We start from the raw sequence: 22,555 nt of genomic DNA on the forward strand, positions 1-22,555 counted from the left end.
TTCCTTTATATTTAGGGGCATCATCTTTGGAGGGGACCTGAGAAGGCTGGGTGCTGGTCATATCCTGGCATAGCTGGTCTCTTTGCTTCTGTCCTGTGTTTGTGGTATGGAAATGTCTTGTGTCTCTTACACCTTTTTAAGGTATTGGCAGAACAGAGGACAAAGTTAAATTAAGGGAAAAATTTTAGGACCAGGGAATTGAGGGGGATGTATCTGACCTCTTTACAGTGGATCCTTCAATTCAGCTCCCTGGAACTCACAAGAATTCTTTGAGTTTGTAAAAACAGAAGTTTTAGACATATACATTGTATAAACAGTAGCATATTTATGTCAGAATGTCTGTGACAGATACTTTTGCACAATAAAAAGTATTTTTAAGACAAAAATTCTTCCACAAGGAATGTTAAACATCCCTACCTTATGTCAATATTTTGTACAACAGCCAATAGAACTAATTCATAAACAGTTTTCTGAATCTATAATTTACCATTACATGAATGGTATCTAATTGACTGATTCAGAAATAGATACCTTAGAAAAAAATATTTGATGAAGTAATGAGAGTTTTGCCTTGTTGAAGATTACAAACTGCCCCTAGCACCCTGCATTCTGGTGTCCCCCAGTTTTAACATGGGAAAGATTTTTCTTTTAATATTATTTAACTCTCTACTAAAGGATTTCCCAGGAATCTTACCAAATCTGCTGACATCTCAGTAGTTTGTCATCTGTGGCGAACTGAAGCCCCTCATACGGTTTCCAAGGGCAAGCCTGCCATTTGGTTCTTGGCAAGCAGCAGCCACTGCTGTGAGTGCTTGTGCGAAAAGACCCAAGGCAACTACAGTAGAGCAGTCTGGCGTGACGTCTCCGTCCATGTGATTGCACCACTAGTTGGGGTGCCAAATGTTGTTTTAACTCTGGCACAGTGGCTGTGCCTTAATCTCAGCCTTCAATTGCAGCTCAGCAGTCACCAGCCTGCTTACCTAGCAGAAGCCTGGCAAGAATCCTATTCCCGCAGGCATCAGTCCTGTGGCTGCCACTAAATGTAGCTTTAACTAAATCTCTGTCGTTCTAATTATGACTAAGACTCGAGATTCAAAGGCTGGGGTACAATCCTGTTAGCTCAGAGAGGCTGAGTTGCAGTTAGCTATCCCCAACCATGGAAGACCCAGGCTTCCATTTCAACAACCGGAAAAGGCTGTGCCACTCCAAATCCCTCCTTACTACTTCCTGTGTCTCTCTGTCTCTCCCAGATACCCTCTTGTGCTCTATGATTACTTCCTGTCAACTTGCTGCTAATGCAGCCTCCTGACCCAAGGTTAATTAACAAAAATGCAAACTTGTGGTTCACAGTGTGATTAAATATCCCCCTAATATTCCCTTATCCTAGGTGAGTTTAGTTTGTGTCAAAATGACAAAAAACTAACCACTGCAACAGTGCAGAATAAGCAGTCACAGAAGCTGATCTTAATTTCATGCCTTATCAGAGCTGAGACTCTGAGAAACATGGCATCAACATCCTAGACATCTGTATTATATCTCACTGCCACCCAGCATATAGAGAGACAGGGTGTAGGATGGAAAAGGGCTGTCAATCCCTCAGGAGCTCAGGCTTGCCCTACTCTGCTCGGGTGGTCAGCCATGTTTCTGAGTCTTGTGATGTCCATGTTTTCTTTATCAGCCCTGGCATTCTTCACTCTGACAATGTTTGCACTGACACACATGAAACAATGACTCTCAAGATAGTATCCCCTCTGGTTTCAACTTTGTAGTACTCTAGGGGCAACTGGTTTGGGAGAAAGATTCATTCAGACCAAGCAAATCGCTAACAATGTGAATGAAAAATGAAATACAAGGAGGAGGAGGTGGCTACTCTAAAGTATGGAGGGGATTTTTATTGTAGAAATGGGGGAGAAAGCAGGGAGAAGGAATAGTCTAGCCTGAACATGGCTGGCAGACTTAACTGGACCATGAGGGACGAGGACAAGAAAGGAGCTACTGATCAAAGAGGTGGTCCAGGCAAAGAGACCAAGTCCTGTAGCCAAAATGGGATATATAGGGACCAGACTGGGGAGGAGGGAAGGGAAGCCCAGCCCCTGGGAGGGGGTGGGGTGAGAAGTGCTGGAAGGTGCCACAGATACTGAGTAAGACTTGTGCTGGGTTTGGGACCTAATACAAAGTATATGTACTAAGTTATTAATAATACGGATATGCAGATTCTCTTTTACAATATAGGGTACACATGATAGAACATAAAATTGTCCTGTGATGCCAGGCTGTGGTGGCACACAACTTTAATCCCAGCACTTGGGAGGCAGAGGCAGGCAGATCTCTGTGAGTCTGAGGCCGGTCTGACCTACAAGGACAGCTAGGACTGTACACAGAGAAACCCTGTCTCGAAAAAAGAAAATTGTCCTGTGAGAATCAAAGTTAAATGCTGGAGGCTATTTATTGTTTATGTTTTGCTCCCCTAAATAAGTTTGTCTCATTTGCACCAGATGTGCTTAATCACATGTGGGCAGTAGGTACATACACAGGAAACACATCAGGATATATGCTTGCCCCTGGACTGGATGTAGGCAGAAGGTGCTTGCTTATGATTGGACCCAATAGAAAATACAGTGGCCTTGTGGCTTTGCCTTTTTAAGCCTCTGCAAAATGTGACTTGTCACCATTTCCTGGGAACCCCAGAATAGTCCAGGGATAACACAGAGAAACTCTGTCTCATGGGAAAACAAAAAGACATTCCATGAAAGTCTTTCAAAGTAGGGGAGATTTAAAAAGTCCTTATCCTAAACACAAATTTTTAAAGTATTTGATAGAACAGATCTATATTTGCTATTCCTTCCTTCTTTCGTTTGTTTTAGACACTTTCTCTGTTGCCCTAGCTGCCTTGGCATTCGCTCTGTAGACCAGGCTGGCATGGAATTCATAGATCCACCTGCCTCTGCCTCCTGACTGCTGGGATTAAAAGCCAGCGCCACTACCATTTGGCGCATATTTGATATTTCTTACAAAGTGACCATTTGATGGCAGTAGTGAGGGAGATTTGGAAGGGGTTGATCCCATACCTCAGTGTCCATCTTTCCACTTACAGATGAGATAGAATAAAGAAAATAAAAGCCACAACTAAGCAGCTATTCCCAAATGTTTGTCTCTAGTCCTATCAAGTCTTTAGGCTTCAGACTTCTTCTCCAGTCTGGGCACTAGTGAAAAAAAGGAGATAAAAAGAGAAAGAAAGGACATGGCTGCTCCTCGGTATGGCGGAAGAGAAAGTTTATTATAGAAAAATGGGAGCGCATCGTCAGAAGCAGGGGCATCTGGGAGAGTCCAGAGTGGACATGACCAGACTGAGCTGGGCCACGAGGGGAGCGTGTGGGGGGGGAACAGGAAACCAGGTACAACAGCCAAAACGGCAAAAGGGCCGGTAACCAAAACGTCTGGCTTATATAGGGAAGAGCTTCTGGGGGAAGGGGAGAACTCAACCCTTGGCTGGAGACTTCAGGATAGAGGGGTGGGATATGCCAGACAAACCAAGTAACAGTAAGGGCTGAAGGGCTGAAGGATACTGGGAGAACCACATGTCCGCTTTGATGTATTAAACAGGCACCTCAGGTTTGAAACTTATAAGATATACCACCTAAATTCAGCATGATCAGAACAACTTCCTCACCTCTTCAGAAGACAAAACTAACAGAAACCACCTACAATCACTTATGTAGCACACATCACAATTTTTTTTTTTTTTTTTTTTTTTTTTTTGGTTTTTCGAGACAGGGTTTCTCTGTGGCTTTGGAGCCTGGCCTGGAACTAGCTCTTGTAGACCAGGCTGGTCAGAAATTCACCTGCCTCTGCCTCCCAAGTGCTGGGATTAAAGGCGTGCGCCACCACCGCCCGGCTACATCACAAATACTTTACCCAAAGTGAACACAATGCATGCTTGAAAGCTATTGCTTATAGTCAGTGGACAGCACTCATTCATACATCTGAGGGCTCTCTCAGATGTCTCTGCCTCTGGCCATGTTCTCCCATACATCTATAAAAAATCTTCCTCCTCCACCATTCGGAGAAGCAGTCGTTTCCTTTTCTTTCTGTTTCGTTGATTTTGTCCCCCTGCACTGGACTCTGTGTAAAAGTCACGTGGTACTCGAGGCCTGCAGTGCCCGCAAAGGGGTGGCTTTAAGGTCCCTCCATCCTCGGTCAGCCAGGCCGCACTGTGTCTCAGCACGTGGTAGGCAGCAGTCGGGGTGTGTGCACGGCGTGCTAATTGCAGGAGAGCGGCCGCAAGCCGCCGGCAAAGCCCTCTCTAGTGGGCCTGGCCAGAAAGGATCAGCTGCTGCCGCTGCCGCCGCCGCCACCCCGGCGGGCTGCTGACTGGCAAGGTCGGCGGGGCTCGCAAGCGTCACTACCTGACATTGGCTACAGCCGCAGAGGCCTATAGGGCAGTGCCTTTAGCCTGAGGGGCGGGACCCTCTTGCATTGCGCCTTGCTATTGGCTCTCTGAGGAAGGCGGGTCCCTTAGCCGTCGCTCTCTATAGGCTTCTCCGGACGGAGGCGGGCCCTAAGGTCGTCCCGCCCCACCATTGGTTGCGCCAGGCCTGGTCTGCGGCGCTTCTGTGTTGTCATTAGGCCGCCAGTAGAGGACACGGGCAAAATGGCGGTGGTGGTTGGCTTGGTGCGGGGGCCCTTGCGGCAGGTAGGTCGCAGCCCCCGGCACCCCCGCGGCCGGCCCCGTGCCCTCCCTGAACCTCCTTCTCTCTCCCTGCCAGGTTTCCGGGCTGCTGAAGAGGCGTTTTCACCGCTCGGCGCCCGCGGCACTGCAGGTAACCGGCGCCGACGCCGCTGGGCGAGACCGGGAGGGAGTCCCCAGTCCCCAGGCAGGCCTGAATGGGCCGGGGGGGGGGCATCGCGGACCCTGGCGGCGGCCGAGTCCCGGGGATGATTCTCGCTGCCTCTGTCCCCGCCCGGCGCCCCTCACACCGACAACCCTCCCCGCGAGGCCGGTGGCAGGCTAATAAACGATCAGTAACCTCCCCCCACCCCCGAAATTGTGGTAAAATATTAGCTTCAAACCTTTTGTTAAAATGTAAAGTTCCGTGGCATCGGATGCATTCACCATATAAGCTATTTATTTCTAGAACTTTTTTTGATCCTCCGAAACAAGAGCGCTATCCATTACACGATTATAACTCACACTTTCTCCAACCGCTCTTATATACCATATTGTATTTTTCTGGTTTTTGTTCAGTGTGCTTGTTCTAGAATGTCACATAAGTTGAATCACTTGTCCTTCTGTCTCTGGCTTATTTAACGTCTCACAGTAGCTTCAAGGTTCATACATGTTGTAGCATACATACATCAGAATTTCTTCCTTTGAAAGGTTGAACTGTATCCTTCGTACACTTTATACATTTATTCAAGGATAGATATTCGGCTTGAGTCCCTGATTCTCTGGCATCTTTATATCTAGAAGTGGAAGATTTTTACCATTCTACTTATTAAAGTAGCAGTTCCTAGGTTGTGGATGTCAAGTGTTGGGCACTAGTGAGTGCTTAATACTTAGCCTTAGTTAGACGTCCATGCTAGTTCTCTGCCTCCAAGAATAGTGATAAAACAGCCTAGCATGCTCTCTACTTAGGAAACTGCCTGCGAGCTAGTTTAGAGGTCCATCAATTTTCTCACCTGGGTATATACATCAAGCAGCACAACAAAAGCATTCTGAAACCTTGTCATTAAGATCTAGTGAAGGATTAGTGACAGTGTTATTGAACTTTAATTTGTATGCTATGTATTTATCTGCTTTGTGTATGTGTGTGGGTGTGCATGTGTGCACTTAAAGAGGTCAACTTCAGGGGATCAGTTTCCTCCTTCCACTATGTGGGACCTGGCGATCAAACTCATCACACTTGGCCATCTTGCCTCCTCAGATACTTGGAACTTTAAAAGGGAACTGCTTGAGTATTAAATTTATGTTCTGTATTGTAGGCAGCCTGGGTAAGAATAAGGAAGGGACTCTCCATAGTATCTATATCCTTTACCGTATTTCCTGTTTATATACTCCTGTGACAGTTGACAGTTCGTGAAGCTATTAATCAAGGTATGGATGAAGAACTGGAAAGAGATGAAAAGGTATTTCTGCTTGGGGAAGAAGTTGCCCAGTATGATGGTGCATACAAGGTAACTGAAATAAGTAAACTTGATATAAAATTTAAAATATGCATTTGCCCTGACAGAACCTTGAAAGTCATGGGGTTAAATCTTAATTGTAGGTTAGCAGAGGCCTGTGGAAGAAATACGGTGACAAGAGGATCATAGATACCCCCATATCAGAGGTGAGCCTTGCAGACCAGCTTAGAGTTGAGGATTCAGTTTTATTTCTGTGGACGTTTTCTTAGACTGCTGTTTCTTTACAGATGGGCTTTGCTGGAATCGCTGTTGGCGCAGCTATGGTAAGTGCTATTAGTTATGAAATCTAAGAGATATCCTTTAATATTATCTTCTGAAATGATTGAGCTGGGCATGGTGGCACTCACCTTTAATCTAACCCAGCACTTGGGAAATAGGCAAGCAGATTTCTGAGTTCAAGGCCAGCCTGGTCTACAGGGTGAGTTCCAGGAAAGCCACGCTAAACACAGAAATCTTGTTTGGAAAAACCAACAACAACAAAAAAAAAAAAAAAAAAAAAAAGGAAGAAGAAAGAAAATATTGTTCGCAATGTTGGAAGAGTGGCGTGGTTATTTAGTATTCCTTGTTGTATTTAATCTAATTAACGTTGATGTTTTTTCCTACTTGACAGGCTGGGTTGCGGCCCATCTGTGAATTTATGACCTTCAACTTCTCTATGCAAGCCATTGACCAGGTTATAAACTCAGCCGCTAAGACTTACTATATGTCTGCTGGCCTTCAGCCTGTGCCCATAGTATTCAGGGGGCCCAATGGTGCCTCAGCAGGTGTAGCTGCCCAGCATTCACAGTGCTTTGCTGCATGGTATGGGCACTGCCCAGGTTTAAAAGTGGTCAGCCCCTGGAATTCCGAGGATGCAAAAGGACTTATTAAATCGGCCATTCGTGATGATAATCCAGGTCAGCATAGTAACATTAGAAACTGACATGAACTCTTGCATGTGAGGAACTATCAAGGGCACCTAGTGAGATGTAGACACAGCATATGTAGAGTGCTAATGGTTTGTAGAGAGTAAAGGTAGTTAAATGGTACTTTTTTTCATCTGCTGTAAGGTGCTGATTACTTACTGCATATCTGCACAATTGGCTTAACCTCAGCAAGTAGAATTATATTGACCAAAGCTGGGCGGGGGTGTACACGCCTTTAATCCGGGGAGGGGGCGGTGGATGTGAGTTCAAGGGCAGCCTGGTCCACAGGGCTAGTTCCTGGATAGCTAGGGCTGTTACACAGAGAAACCCTATCTCCAAAACCAAAACAAACAAACAAAAAAGAATTATATTGACCTGCACCTAACCCATCCTGAAGCTTCTAGATTTCACTGTCTGTACATTCTTAGACATTTTGTCTGTAGTTGTTGTTTGAAAACTTTAATGCCTTGCAGTGGTGATGCTAGAGAATGAACTGATGTATGGAGTTGCATTTGAACTTCCTGCAGAAGCTCAGTCAAAAGATTTTCTTATTCCTATTGGAAAAGCCAAAATCGAAAGGCAAGGTAAGAACGCCTTAGTATACATTAATGACTATTTTTACTTAGCCCTTGTGTCTGCATAGGCCAGAAGTTACTGCCAAGTAGTTTGACTTAAAAAGTAAAGGTTGAATGAGCTCAGGTTAGGCTTTTTCTGAATCTCTGGTACGTTTGTGTTTCATGTCCAGAAATACGATCTCATTGCTCAGATCACTGAAATAAGGTGAAGGCTTGATAAGAGCCACAGCCGGCAGCAGAATCACCGGTGCTACATTAGTTCCATTGACTTCTAATCTGTGACCACTTTATTTCAGGGACCAACATCACTGTAGTTGCCCATTCAAGACCAGTGGGGCACTGCCTAGAAGCTGCCGCTGTATTGTCTAAGGAGGGAATTGAATGTGAGGTAAGTGGACATTCACTCCCCTCCTTCTTTAAATCAGAAACTCCCTTTAGGACTCAAGGCTGGTGAGAGTTGGACACACACACGAGATTCTGGATCTTTTAAGTCCCTTTCTCAGGTTACAATCCAGTCGTGCTGGCCTGGGGTGACAGCTCATTCAGTAAAGGGCTTTCTGTGCCAGCATGAGGACCTGAGTTTGGATCCCCAGCACCATATAGAGACAAAACAAGCCGGGTGTGGCAGCATGAGTTTGTTATCCCACCCCTCGGGAGACAGTGCTTGCTAGGTTGGCCAGCCAGTCTAACCAATCAGTTAGCTCCAGATTCAGTGAGAGGCCATTTCTAAAAAACAAATGAGGTGAAGAGCAATTGAGCAAGAAACCTGACATCATCCTCTGACTCCTCACAGTACACATATCACACACACACACACACACACACACACACACACGATCCAGCCTTGGAGCTGGACTTCAGAAGTAACGGAATCTCATCTCCTGTGTAGTTCTCCTTGGAAAGTATTACTTGCTGTGTTTTATAAGCTGGGAAATGGGGATGATAGAAATTCCCCATTGGGTGTCATGATGTAGGGCTGCTGCACGTTAAACACTCAACTATTTCTTTTGATAAGAGGGATGATGAAACCAGGGAGGGTGAGTGGACCCTATAGGTGAGCAAAGTTTCCTGTAATGGGGATACAGGTTTCCACTTTAATTATAAGTTCTTTGACTTTTTGTTTGAGACAAGGTCTTGCTGTGTAGTCCACACTATCCTCAAACGTGTAGTCATCCTGCCTCAGCCTCCTAAGTGTTGGGATTACAGGTTTACACCAACATACTGGTTTTCCTTTTAGTCTCTACGTTTGTGTACCTATTAATAGGTGTATTCAGTTTTCCTTAACCCAGAGATTAACAAAAACAAAAAGAAGTGTTGTTTTGGAGTCAAGGCTGTATTTATCTCTTGAAGTCTATAAAGCCTATTTACTGCATTGTTTGTAGGTGATAAATTTGCGTACTATCAGACCAATGGACATTGAAGCCATAGAAGCCAGTGTCATGAAGACAAATCACCTCGTAACTGTGGAAGGAGGCTGGCCACAATTTGGAGTGGGAGCTGAGATTTGTGCCAGAATCATGGAAGGTATTTCAGAAAAACTGGTTCTAGGATACAATCAAGCTGTAGTGAACAGTATACAGAGATCAAAAGCTAGGTGTGACTGAATGACTTTTCTGCTTGTCAGTCAAGGGTTTTTGTCCATCAGGTAAATGTTTTAAAATGTCCAGTTAGAAGCAGTGCCCTGTAACTAGGGTTCATTACCTTGTTTTTCTCTGAGTCCCAAACCAGCCTCTCAGATGAGCCTCCTTTTCTCCAGGCCCTGCATTCAATTTCCTCGATGCTCCTGCTGTTCGTGTCACTGGTGCTGATGTCCCTATGCCTTATGCGAAGATCCTAGAAGACAACTCCATACCTCAGGTCAAAGACATCATATTTGCAGTAAAGAAGACGCTGAATGTCTAACTTGGACTTTGAATATCAAGTCATTGACATTTATTTAAAATACTTGTTAGGACTTCATCTGATGTGTACTGAGAAACTTTACTATCATAAAGTTAATGCTAAAGCAGCAGCGGGTGTCTCTGTTCTGGTAAGAAATGTAAATGTGCTTATGGGTGGAAAACACTCCCTGCCCTAGATGCTATACTTTCTTTGTCTGTTACTGTTAGTCTAGTCTTTGAATAAGATTAATATAAATATTTACCCTCTTTCACTACAAAGGGCAAGAATGTTGCAGAGTCCTGATGAAAGATATACCCCCAGAAGATAACTTATATGTTTTAAAAGTATATTATCTACATTTGCTGTTAAATTGTTTTGATAAGGAATAAAGGGGATTCCTACCTATAAGTAGTTGTATTTATTTTTCTCCAAGACATGTTTCTCTATTTAACAGTTCTGGATGTCTAGGTACTCGCTTTGTAGCCCAGGCTGGCCTCGAACTTAGAGATCTGCCTGCCTCTGCCCCAAGTTCTGGGATTAAAGGTGTGGCAAGTAATTGTATATTAGTGAAATAATGTATGTGGAAGTCTTGGAGTACTATTAAGAAATTAGTGGCAGATGGAAAATAACCTGATATGCTGTATAAATGTAGCTTCCTTAGTTTTTAAGAAGATTTCACTGTATCCCTGGCTGGTCCAGAACTATCTGTAGACCAGGATCTCATAGACATCCACCAGCCTCTGCCTCCCGAGAGCTGGCACTAACGTACCTGACCCTAATTTGTCATTCCTCTACTGCCCCAGGGCCATATGCATGTTAGCCGAGTGCTCTACTACAGCCCCAGATGCTATTTGCTTTTATTCATGTATCTAAAACTTCATCCAAAATTGCAGAAACTGAAAGCAGAAGCACTCTATCCAGGTTTCTGTCATCAAAATAGTCTGCCGCCGCATAACCCTTTTCTTTTGAGGCAGGGTCTCATTGGCTCAGGTTCATTTAGTAGATGATGATGACCTTGAGATTCTGACCCACCTACCTCCACCTCCTAAGTGCCACAGACCACACACCACCATGCTTAGTTGATACAGTGCTGGTAATGATCCAGGGCTTCCTCAGTGCCGTACAAGCACTTTGTCAACTGAGTTATATCCCCAGTGCAGTGTCTCGACTCTTCATACCTAACAGGATCTCTTTTAAAATGAAAGATTCATGTGAGGTGCTCCTCCACAGTATCCAAACCAGATATTGTCATATATGAGCCTCGTTAAAACTTGATTGAAGGATTTAAACAAGTTATGGAAGTGTATAGATAGTCTCTAAATAGTAAGGGTTATCAGCAGGTATGAAGGAGATGAGGAGACAGGACAGGAGGAGAGGAGTAACACACTTCACAAAATGTGCTGTATGAAGTTCTCATCTGAAATACCTAGCAAAGCCACAACGTATTTTCTTAACATGATTTATTTTAATAAAAAATACAGCTGAGTATGTATCACAGATTACATGAAACTATACACAATGACATTCTTTCTGCATAGTAACCAACACTGATGTGTGTATTTGAATTTTAAAGTGGATTTTTAATAATCCTTTAAAGTGCAATTTATTTAAAGATTTAAGCAAATCACAGAACGAAAGATTTCTAATAACTGAGTAACATCAAAAAAGATGCTGAAATTGGATACATCGAATCAGAAGTGATTGCCATAGATGCCAGATTCACTTGTAATGACTCTCCCTCTACTCCAACCTGACTTAAATGCTGAGAATTAAGACAATCCTTTAACTGGCAAGAGCTTTTTCTGTGGTTAATGTTTTTCCGTCTGTCTTGGTACATTCTCACTGAAAAGAACTGTAAATCCAGAGTGGCTGCTCTCAGCCACAGTGAGACTCCCCTCTCCTGCGGAAGGAAGAATCAAGAGAGCTCTTGCTTCTCTGCCTCAGCAGTATAACTAACTGCCTTGGTTACAGTGTTAGCGTCTGAGGTGAACTACGTAAGAAATGACCAGAAAATGTTTGCGAAGACTGAACTGTGAGAACGCTTTCAATAGAGTGGCAGAGATAGTAACAGGCCAGTCACTGCTGTGACAGAATATCATCATTGCTTTTGTTTTCTGTCATTTTCCTTTAGCTGGTGAAAATAATTCCCATATGCTGCTGCCCCTAAAGGAAGCCCATTAGAGTCACAGGAGCAAAATGTTAAGGCAGCAATGCTAGCCCCACTTTGTTCTACCTGGAGAGTGTTTCCCTCTTGGAGTATGTCGGCAAGACTGGCTGTACTGGCTCTGCAGGACTCGCCCCAGAAAGGGACTTGCGGGAGGCTGCGCAAGGACTCAACTAGGAAGAGGGACTTGGGTGGGAGTGGGGCAGAAGAGCTTGGCCTCCCAGTGTAAACAGGAAACATCAGCCAATTTTAGGAGCACTGTGATCACAGGTTTTGGCTTTCCTCAAAGTTCCCTTTTGGAAATTCTGGATAGAGCTGAGCAAGGCTCCACGATTCACACCATTCACATCCTGGGGCAGGAGCGGGACAGGCATCTCTGTGCCTGAGGTTGTCGAGGGACCTGCTGGTGGAGGTGGAGGAGGCGGAGGAGGTGGAGGTAATGCAGAAGACAGCCCTGCAGAGGAAAAAGAAGGTCAGTGTTCCACCTTTCCACCTGCCCTGCATGCTGCTTCTACTTGGGCCAGGGCAGAGTGGAATCTGGGGAGACTAAATATTCTCAGAGGGGTCAAGAACCCAGTGTTCAGGGTGTTTTCAAACACTAAAAAAAGGGAAAGAACGCAAAAAGGGGGGTGGGGGATTTAAAGGTTATTTCTTTCAAATGTGAGAAGAGAACTGAATTGAGTATCAGGGATCTTGTGAATTTCGTGAAACCACACAGTGACACCAATCCCTAGAGCGGCTCAGAGTCTGTTCCCAGCAGGTCAGCTATACCTACTGAGCACACAGGGTGAGACATATCTGCATGCAGAGTTGGGCCAAAGGGATGAACAATCCCTAGCTGCTTCCTCACACAATATTTGAAGGCTGTGACTGGCTAGACTAGGCCAGCAAGCCCCAGGGATCCTCTGTCACGGCCTCCCCAGGCTTGCAGTTTTATAAATGTGTGTTGCTGCTCCTTGCTATTTCTCAGGCCTCCAAGAGTCATGGCGATCTTGCAGCACCACACAGCTTCAGCTTCACTTGAGAAGTATGTACTGTTGTAAAGATCAGAGCCTAAGTGCGAAGAAGCCTTACGGTTATGTGCACGAAAACCAGGCTGTTATTTGGCTCCAAGTAGAAACAGGACTTGAGGACAAAAGTGGGAGTGAGGGCTGGAGAGATGGCTCAGTGGTTAAGAGCATTGACTGCTCTTCCAAAGGTCCTGAGTTCAATTCCCAGCAACCACATGGTGACTCACAACCATCTGTAAAGAGGTCTGGCGCCCTCTTCTGGCCTTCAGTCATACAGACAGAATATTGTATACATAATAAATAATATTTAAAAAAAAAAAGTGGGAGTGACATCTGCTGGCCTGTTAAAGAGCAAGCCACTCAGGACTCAAGGAGCCAATGCCAGCTGTTAAATCTGTTTTGAATGGTTTCCTGTTGGGCTGAATTAAACTTAAAATACTAGTACTTGTCAACAGGAATTTGGAGAAAGGGGTCTCTTCCTGGCAATGGCATTCTCAGAGGGAAGCCCAACCCCAGACAGAATGAGTCCTCATGGCCATGCATGTCATGGATTCTGGACAAAGAAAGGGAACCTGGGTATCTAACACATCCTTCAGGTGAACTTTTAAACATTCATTTCCTGTGTATGTGTACCACACAAGCAGGCCACAGTGCACGCGTGGAGCTCAAAGGACAAGTGGTGGCACAGCCAGTTCTCTCTGCACCATGTGAGTCTAGAGATTGTAATTCAGGTTGGTAAGGCTTAGGGCCCATGAGCCATCTAGTCAGTTACTAGATTTCATTTTCTTGTTCTTTTTTTAAGTCACTAGGTAAACTGTTCCTTCCAAAGTAGTGAGACGTTAATGCTGCAGGTGACTTTAATGGATGGCAGTTATGAACACTGTGGTTCTCTAAGACCCTACTTATCTGTTGTTATCACACTGCTGTGGGCAGGAGGAACAAACAAGGTACCTTGTGCACTAAATATGGATCAGGAATGAATGGCTCAAGGTCACCAATAAAATACTCAAGAAAGTACTAAGTGTGGCAAGCAATGGTCAAAGTCTTGCAGTTTACAAACCCACTTACCTCCTTTATACCTTTAGCCCAACCTAAGGCAACCAAAATGAAAGACTCACATAAATGCACAGTCTCATGTTCTGCAATCATGGAATTCTCAAACAAGGATCCCATAGCAATACAAATAAAGATTAAATACAGACAAATGAATAAAATGTAATTTACATTGGTTTTGCTCAACAATGATTGAAATTCAACTAGGTTTTATGTAGGATGGATTATGGAAGACATTGCTGGCTTTACCTCATAGGATTATAATGAAGTGATGACTGAGGTAAGAAGCCCAGGTGGAATGAGTGTGGACTCTCTTGACTGACAGCATGCAGTACCAAGGTTGCCAGAGGAAGAAGCTCTGCCCATGTGGGGATGAATGGCTATCAAAACCCACGCATTAGGCACTATCCTAATGGCCAGAGAAGGGCAGTAGAAGTATTAGACCAGACCAGGAGCTGTAAGTTTCCCCCACTGAGCTTTGTGTCCAGGTCCCTGGTTGAAGAATCACTACAGGGTTAAGACTCAGAAGACAGGCTTGGACTGCAGCAGCACTGGGGACCCCACTGCTTGCCTGAGACTGGCTGCCCTCCAGTCTAGGGTTTAGGAAGGCTATTAGGGGCTTGAATTCACGAGTATGGGTGGTGGCCTTGGCATACAACAGCTTGGCTTCAGAGAACCAGCCCTTGATGATGGCCTCAGAACCAGAGTTTTGGAGTTTTTCTTTCTTTTTTTTTTTGCTTTTGTTTGTTTGTTTTTGTTTTTTTGAGACAGGGTTATTCTGTGGCTTTGGAGCCTGTCCTGGAACTAGCTCTTGTAGACCAGGGTGGCCTCAAACTCACAGAGATCCGCCTGCCTCTGCCTCAAGGGTGCTGGGATTAAAGGCGTGCGCCACCCGCCCAGCAATATCTTCATTTTCTAAGTCTAGGCTGAAACTACGACTTAACAAAGTCCTCAAGAGGTTGGCGGTATCAACATATCATCTAAAGTATTCTGCATGTACAGTGAACACAAGAGTGAGCATCATGATGTCTGCTCACAGGGAGCGGGGCTAGCCTATGCCTGTGCAGCAAACACGAGTAAGAAGTGGAGCTGCTCATCCCAGTGGGGAAAAGTAAACACCCTGATGCCTGCTCACAGGGAACTGGACCAACCAACCAGTCCAAAATGAATTATAGCAGGCCTTGGGTATACCCTAAGGCAAGGAAGGCTAGAACTCAACCTCTAGGGTATACTGTAAATTGAGAGGAGACCCTCAGGAAGAGACAGCACCACACTTGGGAACTCAGTCTCTGAGGATAAGCTCCATTCATTCATTGTCTTTGGCCATTTTAAGAGTCTGTTAGTTTCTCTCTTTTTTTTCTTCCAGAGACAGGGTTTCTCTATAGCTTTGAAGTCTGTACTGGAACTAGCTCTTGTAGACCAGGGTGGCCTCAAAACTCAGAGATCTGCCTGCTTCTGCCTCCCCAGTGTTGGGATTAAAAGGCGTGCACCACCACCTCCTGGTGTGTATTGGTGTAAATGAAGGCAGACAAAAATTATAAGAATATTTTTCCGGTCAGGGGCGGGAGCAAAAAAGCCCGACGTTGGTGCGCCAAGTGTATCGGTGTAAATGAAGGCAGACAGAAATTATAAGAATATTTTTAGCTTTAATTAGGGAAAAACTCACAGAATGCGTGGTTCCAGCGGAGAACAAAAAAGCAAAAGGGCCGGGGGAGAGCACACCAACAATATTTATTAGTAAAAAATATCCTCAGGCGACCCTGCCCTACAAACAAGGTGATTGGTTGGGGCTACCCCTACACTGGTGAGTCTGTTAGCTTTTTTTTTTTTTTTTTTTTTTGGTTTTTCGAGACAGGGTTTCTCTGTGGCTTTGGAGCCTGTCCTGGAACTAGCTCTGTAGACCAGGCTGGTCTCGAACTCACAAAGATCCGCCTGCCTCTGCCTCCCAAGTGCTGGGATTAAAGGCGTGCGCCACCACCGCCCGGCTGTTAGCTTCTTTTAAAGGTCAGTGAGTATAAGATAGGACCATTAGCAACAATGTCAAGAAAGGAAAGATGGGACAGAGAACAAACATAAGCGGACAAGAGGAAAGAGCAAACTCCACGCTGGACTGGTGGTTATATGAAGTCACAACTAGGGTGGGACATGCTCCTAAAAGTGCATCTACAATGACAACCAGGCCAGTCCTGAGTTCTCCTAGCTCACGCTCTCTTAGACAAAAATCTCAATACTAGCTGACCTAACTTTCCCAGAAGCCTCTCCACCTGGCCCAGTAGGAATGTGGCAATCAGCTGAGTGCCATTCTGGTACACAAAGAAAAATTATATATTTTAGATCCTGGGAAGGTTGCTGTGCCAGGAACATTTGTAACACTCTTTTGGGAAGGACATTTGGAGTTACCTATTTTTAGGTCAAGTCCAGCAGTCTCTCTAGGTTTCTATAGCTCTGGATGGGTCAGCCAACTGGCCACTAGACCACACCAGGCCCGGAAGACAGCAGTGACACAGGACACAGTGGTTCTCAGCTTTTTGGGCCATCTTTGCCTTGGCCTTAGGCAGATGAGGAGACTCATATCTCAAGAATTCCCAAGTGTATGTCAGAACTTTTTTTTTCTGTCAACAATTATAAAAGCCAAGAGGTTGCGACAACTCAACTGCCTAATACCACGTTTTCCTCAGTAACTAGGAACCAACATTCTACAGCACAATCTTCAGAGCAACAGTTTACAACATTAAAATGGACTCAGATGCCACTGAGATGCAATTAGAGCTCACATTTCCAAACTAAAATTGGAATGAAAATGAAGATTTTAGAAGGTCACGATGGAAATGAAATGGATAGGGATGAAGTGACTGGGGTGGGGCAGCTTTTAAAGATGCTGTGTTTTCACCGAGATAGTCCAAAAAGGGAGTGCTCTCTGTTCAGCTTCCCGTGTCCACCAGTGACACAAAAACACAGAAACACAGCATCTCTAAAGCTGGAGACTCAGCAGAGCTTACTTTACCGAAAACTCACGTTCAAAGTGGTGCATGCTCTACTGAAGACAGCAGAGGGGGAGGGAAGGGAGGAGAGAGAAATAGAGAGACATCATTATTTAGAGTTTAATGTCATTTAAGCAAACAGTAACAGTAAAATATTAGTCTGAATTGCATGTTAAGTATTCTCACTGCAAAACTAGGGTACACTAAACCACAAAATGTGTGCTGTACAAGCTTAAACATGAACCTTTCAGGATACGGCAATAAACAAGCCACTTTTCCACACTTTTCTAAGCCAGTGAGATGCTATTTTTATTTATTTACAAGCATAATAGGCACTTCAAAAGAGCAGGCAAGGCTAGTGGTCTGTTCTGCACCTATTACCAACCAGGGATGTTTATCAAGACGTTCAACAAAGGAAAGCTCACTGTTTTACAAAAAAGTCTTCCACTGTCTAAAATAGACTCTCTTTTTAAGCTGAGAAGAACAAAGTAACAGAACAGGTATAAGGGGGTTTGTGGGTGGGCGACTTCTCAGGAAGAACCGCGGGACACCATCCCCAGCCCACTTTATTTATTTATATTTATTTATTTATTTATTTATCTATTTATTTTGGTTTTTTCGAGACAGGGTTTCTCTGTAGCTTTGGAGCCTGTCCTGGAACTCCCTTTGTAGACCAGGCTGGTCTCGAACTCACAGAGATCCGCCTGCCTCTGCCTCCCGAGTGCTGGGATTAAAGGCGTGTGCCACCAACGCCTGGCTCCCAGCCCACTTTAGTCTAGTGAAACTTCCAATGGCAAAAGCAAGGAAATGGCTTTGTTTGTTCTTTCAAACTCACTAGGTTTCAGGTTAAAAGAAAACGATAATGCTTCTTCCCCACACAGTGAGCCCCAGATTTCCTCAGGACAAACAGCAAGAAAGAACATCAGTCTGAGATGGGCCCCTCAATCCCTGTGGCCACAAGACCAACTCTGGAAGAAACAAAGGAGGCTGGGAACACACAATCACTCCTTTTTCCTTTACCAGGGGAGAAATCCAAGGAGAAACTCACACCCTTAGAACTGTGGCTGGGGGGGAGCATGAGAGAGTGGGCAGAAAGCTGCAGCAGAGAGCAGGCAGAACCAAGGCACTCCCATGGTCAGCCCTGCACGACAGGCAACCTGCTCAGGGAAAAACACATTGCTCTATGTGTGTGCAGCTTTGCTTACTGGATTGAGAGACCAAACCCAGGGTGGAACTACATCCCCAACCCTAGGGTTTTTTTGAGACTGTCTCACTACATATAGCTCAAGCTAGCCTCAAATTCTGAACCTTCCTGCCTCAGCTTCCCAATATTACAAGCATACACTGCCAGGCTTGTGTATAGCTTTTGAAAAGAGATAATTGTTAAAGTTGAATACAAACATTTGGTATACACTGGCCTCAGACTTGATTAGACCAGGAAAATTCTACATTTTAAGTAAGTTCATTTTTCTCAGTAAGTTCAAAATTCTCTAGATGGTGTAAATCCTTACCCCTATTAATTCCTAACTCTCCTTGGCTCTCTCTTCCTTACGCTCATTCTCTAGGCCCACGTTCCAGTTCATCTCCTTAAGCTCGCCACAGTTCCCACCCTAACCTTATGATTGTTTACTGCGTAGAAAACCTTGCAGAAGTCAGTTCTTTCCTACCATGTGGGTTCCACGGACAGAGCTCTGGTTATTAGACTTGGCAGTAAGCACCTTTACCAACACTGAGCCATCTCCTTAGCCCACAGATCCTTCTAAAAGTTGGCTCTCCAGAAAGTCATCTAGAGAGAAGATATCTGTGAGCCTCCACTACGGAAATCTGGAGATGAAGGGTCAGAAGATGAAGTTGTGGAAGGTTAAAAGTGATGATGGTTTACAGAGAGATTTTATTTGAAAGAGGAAAAAGGAAACCTGCATAAAACAGGGTCTGAGCTGTGGTTTGACTCAAGGTTTTCAGGGCTTTTTCATTTGTCAAGATGGTTTTTCTCTCTGAAAATTACTTGTAGGGTGTTTTATATGTTGATTACCATGCCAAAAGCTTAATTCCTTTATCATGCCTTCACCATTTTTAACTTAGAAGTTCAAATTAATTAGAATTAATTAAAAGTAATTTTGTTTTATAAAAGATATTAATTAAAGTAAACTAAAACAAGACAGTTTAGAATGGAACTCATTTGTTCACGGTTACAGAGGGCAACTGGTAGAGCCGGCTCTGTGCACTCCAGCAGAGCAGCGCTTAACTTCCATGGTCATGACACTCCCAGAAAAAAGCAGGCACTCAATGAGTGGAGTAAATGAATGGAGGCAGAATAAAGTTCAAATCCTGGGTCTTGAAGCTTCCATTATCTGTGACCTTGGTCAAGTTCTCAACTCTACTAGAAGCTCAGTTTTTCTGTGAAATAGAGATAAACTGGAATCTACTCTTACTGGACAGGAAGAAAGTTGAGGATTAAAGGGGACTATGAATACAAATCACTTAGATGTGATTACTGAAAACAACAGTTTTATGTTTCCCCTTTATTTAGAATCCTTAACATACTTTTGTAAATGTACTTTATAAAAAGAGCCAATACATGAAGAGTTTGAGTCTATCCTTGGCTACATGAGATCCCACCTTAACCACTACCTTACAAAAAAGGCCTAAAGAGTTAGTTCAGAGGTTAAGAATGCTTGCTGCTCTTCCAGAGTACTTGAGTCCCATCTCTGGCACTCCTATGAGAAGGCTCCCAACTGCTGTAATTCCAGGGACCCAACAACTTCTGCTGACCACCCCCAGAATTTGCACAACACATGTGCATGATTCCTCACACAGAGACAAACACATAAATGAAAGAGGAAACCAAGACAATAGGCCTGCAGTCTGTTCCCCAAATACAGTGAGAGCAAATATCTATATATGTGCAAACTGGGGCATTTTAAAACACTCATCTCTACAAATGTACAGAATTTTAATCATTCCCAAAGAGGCCTTTATGAGTCATGGAACAGCTGGAGAGATGGCTCAGTGGTTAAGAGCACTGACTGCTCTTCCAGAGGTCCTGAGTTCAATTCCCAGCAATCACATGGTGGCTCACAGCCATCTGTAAATGAGATCTGGCGCCCCCTTCTGGCTAGCGGGCACACATGGAAGGAATGCTGTACACATAATAAATGAGTCATGGAACAATAGAAAAGAATTAGAAAATTTTTCACTGAAACAAACAAACAAATGAGGGCCTTACAAAAGAGTATGAGAGAATTCCAGACACCAAATACAACTGCCACCAGACTTGAGGAAACAGTATTAGTCCCAACAATTTAGTATGGATCTCAACAAGTACCAATAAGTCCTGCAGAGAGGGTCCCAGCTGCTAGACAGGGCTCATCTGGTAATATCTCTTCACTTGGAAATGCCTGTCACTTCTGCCAGATCCTAAGGAGCTAAAGCAAGTCCATCTTGTTCTAGTCACCATGATCACCTAAAACTGAAGCTGTGGGGGAAAGAGTCCCACTCAACTTGCCAACGCCGACCTGCTGCGGTCCCTCCTCTTCTGCAGGGCTTGACCTATCTGCCCCATACGGCTACATCATGCTCCTCACCCAGGAAAAGCTGAGAGCCGAGCCAGTCTCCACCTCCCAAACACTTCACCTGCAGTTAAGTCTCCCAGTGCTTGGCGCAGGGCTCAACTCAAGATACTGCTTGCTGATAAGCCAACCTTTGACACAGATCTTTGTGGGGGAAGAGAGGATTTGTGACAGGATCTCTCTGAATAGTGTAAGCCTGGCTGTCCTATAACTCATTCTGTAAACCAAGCTGGCCTTGAACTCAGCGATCTACCTGACCCTAACTCCCAGAGTATTGGGATTAAAGGTGTGTGCTACCCCTGCCTGTTGAGAAAGATATTTTATTTCAAGGGAACTACTGGGAGAAAACATTACCAGGTTTTAGACCATTAGGAGGAAGTTTCTGTCTATTTGAACTGTGCCCAACAGTTTGGAGTTTCTGAGGCATTGGACATTGGCTGGAGCCTGTCTGCTTCTCTTTGTAACCCAGGCTACATGAAAGTGTACCTTGAAAACATTTGAGGTAAGCAGACCTACTATGCATATCTGGTTTAGCACCTAAAATGCTAGGTTGCTAGGCAAATGATATAAGATTCATTACAAGGAACAGCCAGTAGAGGTCAGAGCATGTTCTTTGGGATAAATAATTCTGTCAATAATTTCAACAAAATCATTAAAGGGAATAAAGGCTCTCCTGACAGCCGCCGTACTTGGGCTTCAAATGTGTTCTCTCCAGTTCACAATACTGCTCCCTGCCACCCCCACTGTCCTTAGATGAATCTTTTCATATTGACTGACTGCTAGAAAAAAATTCCATTTTTCTTCTCTCCTTCTGCAAGTCAGCTCATCTTCGGTAAAGCTGCTATTATATGAGATCGCTCCCACTTAAGCACTGGTAACCAGGAGAGTCAGACTATGAATGAAATCAGGCAGCCACAGGCAAAAGCGAGCTGCCCAGAAGCACAGCTCACACACAGTGAGTGCTCGGCACACTAGGCAGGCATCTCCGTTATCCAGGGCTAAGAGTTCTCAGAACCCTCTTCGTTTCCTTAGTGTGTGAAAACGAAAGGAAACTAACACCATATATTGAGCTGGAAATGTCTTAAAACAGTCTGAACAGTAGATTTCCAGAAACTTCTGCTCAGCTCAAACAGTTAATTGCCACAAGACAACTCTGTCTATTAAGAAGTTCTCTGCAAAATCTGCTGAGAAAGTCAGAGATAAAAGAATCATCCCAATGATCTGGCATTTCTGCTCTATAAAACTGGCCCCGGCCCTATAACACATTACAGTAAGCGACCAGTAAACACTCTCAGCCAGCAAGGAGAGAGTCAATCAAACCAGCCTTCTTGCATTCATGTTTTTTCCCAGGAGCTTTAGTCACAGTCATTTAAAGGCAGCCAATACTATAAGCATTAGAGAATACGGTACCGTCAGCTCATATACCAATCCTGCCAAAGACTTCCTTTCAAACAGCTGGAAGTGGCCGGGCGGTGGTGGCGCACGCCTTTAATCCCAGCACTTGGGAGGCAGAGGCAGGCGAATCTCCGTGAGTTCGAGACCAGCCTGGTCTACAAGAGCTAGTTCCAGGACAGGCTCCAAAACCACAGAGAAACCCTGTCTCAAAAAACCAAAAAAAAAAAAAAAAAAAAAGCACAGCTGGAAGAACTCTTCCAAGGACAGCAATAAACTCTGAGTGGAAAAACCAGCTTCTTAGACTAAATGTTCTTGAATGAATGATCATTCAAGGAGGAAAAGCAAATGTGTTGTCCCTTTGTTTTTACTGGACTGCAAAATGGTTAGAAAGAAGATCTTAGTTCACAAAGGAAAGGCGAACGAGTATTGTGAGACTACTCCACAGGGTCCCAAAGACAAATTCTTTGTCAGTATTTTTCCCACAACAACAACAAAACCAAAAACCCTCACAGTATCTGATTTAATTCACAAGGTGAAACAAAGGTTAATGATAATTATTCAGATAATTACACGCTTTACAAAGCAGAATAGAGAACAAACGGTTATCCGGAAATTGTTAGTAAGGATGCTTCACTCTGTGCTAGGCAGCTTGTGAGCTCTGCTGTGACCAGCCCACAGCAGGAAGGGGCTGCAGGAGAAGCTATGGTAGGACAAAGTGTAGGACAGCAATGTGTTTGCTTTGCCCCAAGACAAGCTCCAACCCATGGAGACTTGCAAGAAGCTTTTCAGCAAACAACAAGCTTGAGCCAGAGAGGACTAGGGGTCCTGAAACCAGCCTG

At 44.4% G+C, this 22,555-nt stretch overlaps 2 protein-coding genes across 16 annotated transcripts in view; one reads left to right on the forward strand and one right to left on the reverse strand.

Moving 5' to 3' along the window:
• The first annotated feature begins 4,589 nt into the window (after nucleotides 1-4,589).
• Nucleotides 4,590-9,950, forward strand: Pdhb (pyruvate dehydrogenase E1 subunit beta). The gene is made up of 10 exons (XM_057770897.1): nucleotides 4,590-4,693; nucleotides 4,767-4,820; nucleotides 6,067-6,174; nucleotides 6,267-6,329; nucleotides 6,411-6,446; nucleotides 6,794-7,079; nucleotides 7,562-7,672; nucleotides 7,960-8,051; nucleotides 9,046-9,187; nucleotides 9,420-9,950. The coding sequence occupies exons 1-10, from the start codon at nucleotides 4,652-4,654 to the stop codon at nucleotides 9,563-9,565; spliced, it is 1,080 nt and encodes a 359-aa protein (XP_057626880.1). The 5' UTR covers nucleotides 4,590-4,651; the 3' UTR covers nucleotides 9,566-9,950.
• A 1,045-nt stretch (nucleotides 9,951-10,995) lies between these two features.
• Pxk (PX domain containing serine/threonine kinase like) overlaps nucleotides 10,996-22,555 on the reverse strand; it is a 71,433-nt gene continuing 59,873 nt past the window's right edge. For 5 of the 15 annotated variants that reach the window (XM_057769321.1, XM_057769320.1, XM_057769319.1 and 2 more), the window contains one exon: nucleotides 10,996-12,162. In XM_057769321.1, the coding sequence (XP_057625304.1) occupies nucleotides 11,948-12,162 (215 nt within the window). In that variant the 3' untranslated portion in view covers nucleotides 10,996-11,947. Of the gene's footprint in view, nucleotides 12,207-12,430; nucleotides 12,448-13,788; nucleotides 13,810-16,775; nucleotides 16,809-22,555 lie in introns of those variants that run through there. The other 10 variants (XM_057769333.1, XM_057769332.1, XM_057769329.1 and 7 more) reach the window with 6 other exon arrangements.

Source organism: Chionomys nivalis, chromosome 5 (genome assembly GCF_950005125.1).
Source record: "Chionomys nivalis chromosome 5, mChiNiv1.1, whole genome shotgun sequence".
Taxonomy (NCBI): Eukaryota; Metazoa; Chordata; class Mammalia; order Rodentia; family Cricetidae; genus Chionomys; species Chionomys nivalis.